General features: G+C 44.3%; 1 protein-coding gene across 1 annotated transcript in view; it reads right to left on the bottom strand.

Moving 5' to 3' along the window:
• Positions 1–238: 238 nt before the first annotated feature.
• atoh8 (atonal bHLH transcription factor 8) overlaps positions 239–9,769 on the bottom strand; it is a 39,554-nt gene continuing 30,023 nt past the window's right edge. The window contains exon 3 of the mRNA XM_033034843.1: positions 239–1,402. Within this exon, the coding sequence (XP_032890734.1) occupies positions 1,397–1,402 (6 nt within the window). The 3' untranslated portion in view covers positions 239–1,396. The remainder of the gene's footprint in view (positions 1,403–9,769) is intronic.

The following is a 9,769-nucleotide window of genomic DNA, read 5'->3' as shown; positions in this document are numbered from 1 at the left end:
TCTACTATAACAACCTTATTTGACCTGCAGCTGTCTGCAATCTCCCAGCACATTTGTTCTTCTAATTCTCGTTGACTATTCGGGGGTCTGTAGTACACCCCCAAAAAGGTGATCATCCCTTTCTTGTTCCTCAGCTCCACCCATATAGCCTCACTAGATAATAATAATAATTCAACACCTATTCTTATTTATCTCCAGTCTCCTTCGCCAAACCAATAACTGAGATCGAGGTGACATCCAAAGTCTCATATAACTTTATAAACATTTGTACATGAATACTAGTGATTAATATGGCCCCGCATTAATAGAGGGCAGCGTGATTACAGAGATCATAAAGTGCACATAACAACGGTATGCTTCCTGATTGTCTGACCACTTTCTACGGAGACAGAAGGAGGCCCTGCGGCAATTAACTACCAACAGGAAATCCGTCCAGGGCTCATGATGAATAATACACAGAAGATCACATGTGGGGGTCACCCATTAATTTAACCAGCTTCCACCCAAAAGCATTGGCATTTGATACTGTCTGGCACTGCCATTGGCAGTAGCTTCACTGGGCAAATTTAACGGACCCATTTTCCAGCAGTTTTTTCGGATTTACAGTATCAGAAACATGCAATTAATCCCGAGACACAGATGCTTGTTACAATCCTCCTCTACAGCTTTATAAATCCCTGTTACAGCCGACATTACACAATGCATTACATTGTACCCATCGGGACAATAAGTATTTATGGCTACATCACTCGGAGTCCACTTTTAATTCTCCTTTAAAAAAAAAAAGCAAGTTATCTACGTAATCTCTTTATCCTGTGACTGGTGCTCGAAGAGCAAAGGATGAAGCAAACAGATTTCAGCCTCGAACACAAGGGCCGGCACGGTGGCACAGTTGCTGCCTTAGCCGGAGACCCGGGTTCAATCCTGACTACGGGTGCTGTCTGTACGGAGTTTGTGCCTTCTCCCCATGATCTGCATGGGTTTTCTCCGAGATCCTCGGTTTCCTCCAACACTCCAAAGACGTGCGTACAGGTTTGCAGGTTAATTGGCTTGATATAAATGTAAATTGTCCCTAGTGTGTGCAGGATGGTGTTAATGTGCGGGGATCGCTGACTGGCGCCGGGTCGATGGGCCGAAGGGCCTGTTTCTGCGTTGTGTCACCTAAACTAAAGTAAAGAAAGTGCTGAAAAGATGATGTCCAGAAAAATTTGCTGGCCCTGCTACTGAGACTTTTATCTTAAACGGGCAGTTTTCGATTCTTTTGGGGTTAATATCTCTTGTGCACGATGTCTCCTGCGATTCCATATCTGCTCCTGACTTTCTCCCTCGCTGCCAGCCTTGCCGACACACCAGCGCACTGTGTGATGTATCTGTGAAATGTCGCTCCTTCGCCGGATCATTCCTGAAACGACAAAACCGTGATTTACGACAGGAATTACTCTCTGGAAGCATGTGGAATAGGATGGGATTAATTAACCCGTGGAGCACTGAATTTGCCAGCAGCTGTTGCCAGCCAAATGTGTTTCGTATTAGCCGCAGACTTGAAGACGAAGTCAAATGAGCCGATAGCTGTTGTAAAACCCCACGAAAGATTCATAGTTGCACTGCGCCTCACTTAAGCAGAAAATGTTTAATTCAGGGGCAGCAATTAATTCAGGTTTTTAACACACCAGTTTCAACTGTAACACTCAATATTACCTTCCATCTAAATGGATCCTGTGGGAATGGAGCCCCACAACAGGTTATTTGAGTAATTCATAGAACATAGTCATAGAGTCATAGAGTGATACAGTGTGGAAACAGGCCCTTCGGCCCAACGCCCACACCAGCTACACTAGTCCCACCTGTCTGCCCTTGGTCCATATCCCTCCAAACCTGTCCTATCCATGTACCTGTCTAACTGTTTCTTAAACGTTGGGATAGTCCCAGCCTCAACTACCTCATCTGGCAGCTTGTTCCATACACCCACCACCTTTTGTGTGAAAATTTTACCCCTAAGATTCCTATTAAATCTTTTCCCCTTCACCTTGAACCTATGTCCTCTGGTTCTTGATTCCCCTGCTCTGGGCAAGAGACTCTGTGCATCTACCCGATCTAATCCTCTCATGATTTTGTACACCTCTATAAGGTCACCCCTCATCCTGCTGAGCTCCAAGCACTTACCTGTTTTCTGGTTTCCCCAAATAAAGAACCAGAATGAACAACCCAATGGTATGAATATTGATTTCTCTAACTTCAAGTCGCCCTTGCATCCCTTCTCATTCCATCCCCCACCCAGTCATACCAGCTTCAAAGTCAGCTTGTTGAGTCTCATTGTCTGAAACTCGTTTTCACTTAGCCCACAGCTAACAATAGGCCTTTCCTTCATCATCGTTACTTATCTTACACGTTGCATATCTTTCATTCATTTGTTCTATATCTCTCTATATCACCGTCCATATCCCTAGTTTCCCTTTCCCCTGACTCTTAGTCTGAAGAAAGGTCTCGACCCGATACCTCTTCCTATTTGTTTTCTCCAGAGATGCTGCCTGACCTGCTGAGTTACTCCAGCTTTTTGTATCTATCTTCAGTTTAAACCAGCATCTGCAGTTCCTTCCTACACATGCACAATTCAAAGATACAAACTCAGCAAAACTCAGTCTCTGGAATGTCGGAGGTTGAGGGAAAACTTGATAGAAGGATATAAAATGATGCGAGGCATAGTTTATGGTGTTAAGGAGTTTAGAAGGATGAGGGGGATCTTATAGAAATATAAAATTATAAAAGGATTGGACAAGATAGATGCAGGAAAAATGTTCCCAATGTTGGGCGAGTCCAGAACCAGGGGCCACAGTCTTATAGTAAAGGGGAGGTCATTTAAGACTGAGGTGAGAAAAAACTTTTTCACCCAGAGAGTTGTGAATTTATGGAATTCCCTGCCACAGAGGGCAGTGGAGGCCAAGTCACTGGAGGGATTTAAGATAGAGTTAGATAGAGCTCTAGGGGCTAGTGGAGTCAAGGGGTATGGAGAGAAGAGGCACGGGTTATTGATAGGGGACGATCAGCCATGATCACAGTGAATGGCGGTGCTGGCTCGAAGGGCCGAATGGCCTCCTCCTGCACCTATTTTCTATGTTTCTATGTCTCTATAGACAGGGTAGATGGTCAGAACATTTGTCCCGGGATGGAAATGTCCAACTCTAGAGAGCATGGCTATAAGGTGAGAGGGGGAAAGTTTAATGGAGATGAGCAAGGCAAGTTTTATACACAGGAGGTCTGGAATGGGGTGGTGGTGGAAGCAGATATAATAGTGGTGTTTAAGTGGCTTTTAGATAAGCACATGGAAGTGCAAGGAATAGAGTGATATGGATCAGGTACATGCTGATGAGATCAGTTTAATATGGCATTTAATATGTTCGGCAGAAACTTTGTGGGCCAAATTGCCTGTTCTAATGCTGTACTGTGTTCTAACCAACATTAGAGCTCAAAACAATATTCACATGTGGTGTTGCTATAGAGGCAACATTTCTTACGACCTCCCCTTTATGTTGCCCTGCCTTTGAAGTAGATGAGCGTCTAGAAACTTTCTCTTTCAAGAGGTGTTTTCAACCTTAGTTTAGATTTAGAGTTATTATTATTGTTGCATTTACTGAAAAGCTTTGTTATGCATGCGATCCAATCAATTGAGATCATACTACACAATCAAGCCAAACTCAAATACAATAGGTAGAGCAGGTGGAAAGAAGGAGTGCAGGGTGTAGAGGTGTATCAGACAGTACCCTAGCTTATGAAAGGACCTTCATAAGCCTAACAGCAGAGGGGAAGAAGCTGTTCCTTAGTCTGGTGGTGCACGCTTTCAAGCTTCTGTTACTTCTGTTGGCCAGGAGCAGGGAGAAAAAGGAATGACTGGGGTGGGACAAGTCTTTGATTAGTCTATTTAGTTTGCTTGGGGATACAGCATAGAAACACATCGAGTTCACCCTGACTATCGATCACCCGTTCACACTAGTTCAATGCTATCCCACTTTCTGATCCACTCCCTATACAGCACAGTTTACAGAGGTACAATTAACCTACAAACCCGCAACTCTACCGCTGCACTACCATGTCACCTGTTCTTAGGATATGTTACGAAGAAGCCCTCTCACTCCATTCTTATCTCAGGTGAACCTGACTCAGGTGACAACCAAGGGACATCTTAGTTTGGCATGGAGGAGCTGGGCCCTAGGGCTTGTCTCCATGCTGCACGATTCCATGACTATTCATATTTTCCAAATGGTACCAAAGAAGCCAAAAGATGTTCTTCACGCCAATACCATTGAAGCTGGCCTGGCCTGGCCAAGCTGGTCATCCGCGAGTCACGGTGCCAGGCGGAAGAGGGCTTCGCCCGAGCCAAATGCTTGCCCCTTTTCTGGGGTTACATCTGCGCCCGGGTGGTGTTATAGAGGGACATAGTTGTATAGGAGTTATTTAGTACATTTGTAAGGATTGTATCATAGTTGTTTAAAAATGTAGTGTGTAGATAATTTGGTGATTTTGTACTCTGGTGGTGGGTGTGTCACCACAGTTTTGTTTTGTATTGTGATCGTAATTAAATAAATTATACAAAATTTAAAAAAAAGCATATACCATTAAAGATGAGTCCTTAGTTATTTCAATGGGATATGCTGGAGTATATAACAATAGACACTGCACTCTTAGTTACATGAACTTTTGAATGGAACGGAGCGCAGTGGTAAAATGCAAACCATACAAACATAGTGAAATCCTTTCACTCTTTTTACTGTTCCTTTGGCTCTTTGTCTCTCTGTTTCACGTGCTAATCTTGTGACTTGCGATGTGCTGAAGCGTGATGCCAACAAATTACCTGGCCTCACAGTTTGGGAATTTCACAGTGCAGTATAGTTTATCTCCGTCGAGTCACCTCAAGTTAAGATTATCGAAGAGTAACGGAGAGCGGACTATGTTAGCATCTGGCACAAATTGCGCACAAAACTGTCTTGGTCCAAGAACATAGAGCATAGTACAGTACAGCACAGGAGCAGGCCCTTCAGCCCGCAATGTCTAAACTCATCTGCTGCATGTCAAGTCAAGTCAAGTCAAGTCAACTTTATTTGTCACATACACATACAAGATGTACAGTGAAATTTTTAAGTGACAATGCCTGCGGGATTGTGCAAAACAACAGAACAACAGGACAGAACAGAACCAGTATTTACATTAATAAAAAGACACAACAGTAAATTAGTCCCTGGTGAGATAGGAGTTTACAGTCCTGACGGCCTGTGGGAAGAAACTCCGTCTCACCCTCTCTATTTTCGCAGCATGACAGCGGAGGCGCTTGCCTGACCGTAGCAGCTGGAACAGTCCGTTGCTGGGGTGGTAGGGGTCCCCCATAATGTTGCTGGTTCTGGATCTGCATCTCCTGGTGTACAGGTCCTGCAAGGGGGTGAGTGTAGTTCCTATGGTGCGTTCGGCCGAACGCACTACTCTCTGCAGAGCCTTCCTGTCCTGGGCAGAGCTGTTTCCAAACCAGATCGAGATGTTTCCAGACAGGATGCTTTCTACAGCACCAGAGTAGAATGATTGAAGGATCCTCAGAGAGACACTGAATTTCCTCAGCTGCCTGAGGTGGTAAAGGCACTGCCTTGCCACCTCAGGTGATTCATATCCCACTGTTGGTCCTCACGTTGCCTTGGAAAAGCGGCCAACATAATCCGGTGGCACAGTGGCGCAGCTGCTAAAGCCATTGCCTCCCAGCGCCAGAGACCCTGGTTTTAACCTGACCTTGGGTGCTGTCTATGTTGAGTTTGCACGTTTTCCCTGTGACCGCTTAGGTTTCTGGTTGCCCCCCACATTCCAAAGACGTGCGGGTTATAGGTTAATTGGCTAATGCAAAATAATTGCCCCTAGTCTGTAGGATGAAACTAGTGTATGGGTGATCACAGGTTCAGTGGGCCGAAGGGCCTGTTTCCACGCTGTAACTCTAAACTAAACTAATCATGATCCATCGCTAATCACTCATCCATTGTGAGAGTGTTTCGAGAGGCTAGTTATGGAACGCATTAAATCCCGTCTACCCAGCGGCCTTGACCCACTGCAGTTCGCCTACTGCTACAAGAGGTCCACGGACAATGCCATTGCCTTAGCCCTACACTCATCCCTAGAACACCTGGATAAGAGATAATCTTCAACACTGGTGCTCCGTAAGGATGCGTTCTCAACCCCGTCTTTACTCCTTGTACACCCACGACTGGCCAGCCATGTACAAATCTAATTCAATATTCAAATTCGCAGATGACACCAGCATTATGGGCCGGATATTAAATAATGTTGAGACGGAGTACAGGAATTGAGAACCTCATGTCCTGGTGTCAAGACAACAACCTTTCTCTCAAAGTCAGCAAGACGGAGGAGACAGTGATCGACTTCAGGAAGTGAAGTGTTACACGTACCCCAGTTTGCATAGACGGCGCCGAAGTAGAGATGGGTGAAAACTTCAAATTCCTAAGGGTGAATATCACCAACAACTTCTCCTGGACCACCCAGATTGAAGTAACGACCAAGAAAGCACAGCAACGCCTCTACTTCCGGAGAAGGCTTAGGAAGTTTGGCATGTCCTCTCCACCAACTTCCACAGATGCACCATAGAAAGCATTTTATCAGGACATATCACAGCTTAGTTTGGGAACAGCTCCATCCAAGACCGCAAGAAGTTTCAGCAAATTGTGGACACGTCCCAACCTCCTTTCTATCGACTCCATTTATACCTCGCACTGTCTCAGCAAGGCCAGCAGCATAATCAAGGATGAGCCGCACCCTGGCCACTCCCTCTTCTCCCCTCTCCCATCAGGCAACAGGTATAGAAGTGCGAAAACGCACAGCACAAGATTCCGGGACAGTTTCTTCCCAGCTGTTATCAGGCAACTGAATCATCCTACCACAACCAGAGAGCAGTGCTGAACTACTATCTACCTCATTGATGACCCTCGGACTATCGTTGATTGGACTTTGCTGCCTTTACCTAGTACTAAACGTTATTCCCTTATCATGTATCTATACACTGTAAATGGATCGATTGTAATCTTGTATTGTCTTTCTGCTGGCAGGTTAGCACGCAACAGAAGCTTTTCACTGCACCTCAGTATACGTGACAATAAACTAAACTGAACTGAACTATACAGAAGATAGACACAAAAAGCTGGAGTAACTCAGCGAGCCAGGCAGCATCTCTGGAGAGAAGGAATGGGTGACGTTTCGGGTTGAGACCCTTCTTCAAACTAAACAACTCAGGCTTAACAATGCATTTAATGCTAAAGAAATTGGATTTAATGCATAAGGCCCAGACACAGTAATGAGAATGCTATTCACTCATAGAAACTAACACTGGTAACAAAAAATATCAGCTTTAGAAAAAAATTCAAATATCCAGGGATTTTTTTCCAATCCACTGCAAACAATGGAATGTTATTATACTAGAATGCCAAAGCTTCTGTGAAGCAATCACGAAGCACAATATTTTGTCAACACATTTCTATTCCAAGAAATATAATATACTGATGTTAAACTTGGGTCAAAAAATAGGAATATTTTTCTTTGCTATGTTCCTCCTATCCTTCTAAGGACGTAGTCTCTTGAGCATTGGCAGTCATTCAATGTGGCCATTCTTCATCTGTGAGCAGGGACAGCATTGACTGGCAAAACGTGGGCAGTACCACGGCCAAGTTTGATCATGTCCTCATCTGACTTACACAAATTATAAGATTGTGAACCCTGCATGTTCTGATTTCTCCCTGCCTTACCGTCCCACATACAAGTCAAATGCAATAACCCCAGCTGTGTTACTAACTGAAATCTGTTTGCCTCTCACCAAACAATCAACGAAACTTAAAGAAATATATTTCTGGTATCTGAAAAAGCGTCTCACCCCGAAATGTTGCCTATCAACGTCCTCCCGAGATGTTGCCTGACCCCGCTGAGTTACTCCGGCATTTTGTGTTTTTTTTCTTGTAAGTTCCTTTTTATCGTCATAGAGTTATAGAGTGATACAACATGGAAACAGGCCCAACATGTTCCAGCTACACTAGTCCCACCTGCCCGCGTTTGGCCCATATCCCTCCAAACCTGTCCAATTCATGTACCTGTCTAACTGTTTCTTAAACGTTGGGATAGTGATAGTCATAGCTCGTTGCCTACACCCACAACGCTTTGTGTGAAGTGTCCTTTAGATAATGTGGTGTCCTCTAGATGCAAATATGTGGAGTGTCTGCAATTAAAATCCCCACAAATCACCAATCGATTACCAAGTAATTTTTGCCTCATGAATGATCAACATTCATGTAGAAGTCGACATCAACTCCCGAATTGGTAAAGCTGCATCAGTCTTCAGACGAATGCAGCCAATATGGTCTGGTGGCGGGATATCCAAGATGCTAAAAGTCCAGTCTTCCAGTCCGTAGTCCTCCCTACAGCCCTCTATGCCAGTGAGACATGGAAAATCAATGTGAAGATGAAAAAGAAATTGGATGCATTCCAACAACGGTGCTTGAGGAAGATCCTGAAGACTAGCTACGGAGACCACATCACAAACGAGGAGATCTACCGTGAAACTGCAACAAAGCTTGATGCTTTCAAGAGAGAGCTGGATAGGGCTCTTAAAAATAGCGGAGTCAGGGGATATGGGGAGAAGGCAGGAACGGGGTACTGATTGGGGATGATCAGCCGTGATCACATTGAATGGCGGTGCTGGCTGGAAGGGCCAAATGGCCTACTCCTGCACCTATTGTCTATTGTATATTGTCTAAAGCCTCTCAGGAAGGACATAGAGGTACGCAGGATGAAATTTGCAGGACGTGTACTCAGAATGTGACCAGAACGTGCACCTAAGATAGCAATGACATGGCAACCTGACGGAAGAAGGAAAAGAGGCCGACCAAAACTCACATGGAGGCAAACATTCCGGAAGGATTGGGAAGCCCGGACGCAAGCCTATCGAGAGTGGAAGACGTCGCACATAACTGAACAGAATGGCGAAAGCTTGGTGCCCAATGCACTCAACAGTGTGGGAGGAACTAAGTAAGTAAGTAAGAATGATCAAATAATTTGTTCCAAGCACAACATTCTTTCTTATAAAAAACGTAGAACAGTACAGTGCAGGAGCAAGTCCTTCAGCCCACAATGTCTGTGCCGAAGATGATGTTAAGATCAATTCTTATCTTAATCCATAATCCACATCCCTCCGTTCCCTGCAAAACCATGTACCTCTCCAAAAGTCACTTAAATGCCTCTGTATCTGCCTCAACTACCTCCTCTGGCAGCGCGTTCCAGTCACTCACCACTAACGAAAATTACCCGCATGTCTTCTTTAAACTTTGCCCCTCTCATTTAACTGGGGCAATTACCATCTAATACATGTTAATATAATTATTTCCAACCATTTAATTGTAATTATAATTCTCAGAATTCACTTTGAAATGTTAAAGAATTATAAAAACTGAAAGTGCTGGGAATACCCAACAGGTGAGGCAGCATATGTTTCTCTCTCTGCAGATGCTGCCTGGCTGCTAAATATTTCCAGCATTTCCTGTTTATATTTCAGATTTCCAACAACTGCAAGTAATTATTTATATTTTTCATTAAGGAATAAACAGCTGGAGGATCATTAACCCTCCCAATGTACTGGCCAAAATTCCTTCCTAATGCCATCAGATAAGAACGTTTTGAAATTAAATAAAACTTGTTGGGTGGGTGGACGTCGATGGTATGGCTGGGTTTTAATGGCCAGTGAGGA

This window comes from Amblyraja radiata, chromosome 1 (genome assembly GCF_010909765.2).
Source record: "Amblyraja radiata isolate CabotCenter1 chromosome 1, sAmbRad1.1.pri, whole genome shotgun sequence".
In the NCBI taxonomy this organism is placed as follows: Eukaryota; Metazoa; Chordata; class Chondrichthyes; order Rajiformes; family Rajidae; genus Amblyraja; species Amblyraja radiata.
This window is presented reverse-complemented; position numbering and strand designations above follow the sequence as displayed.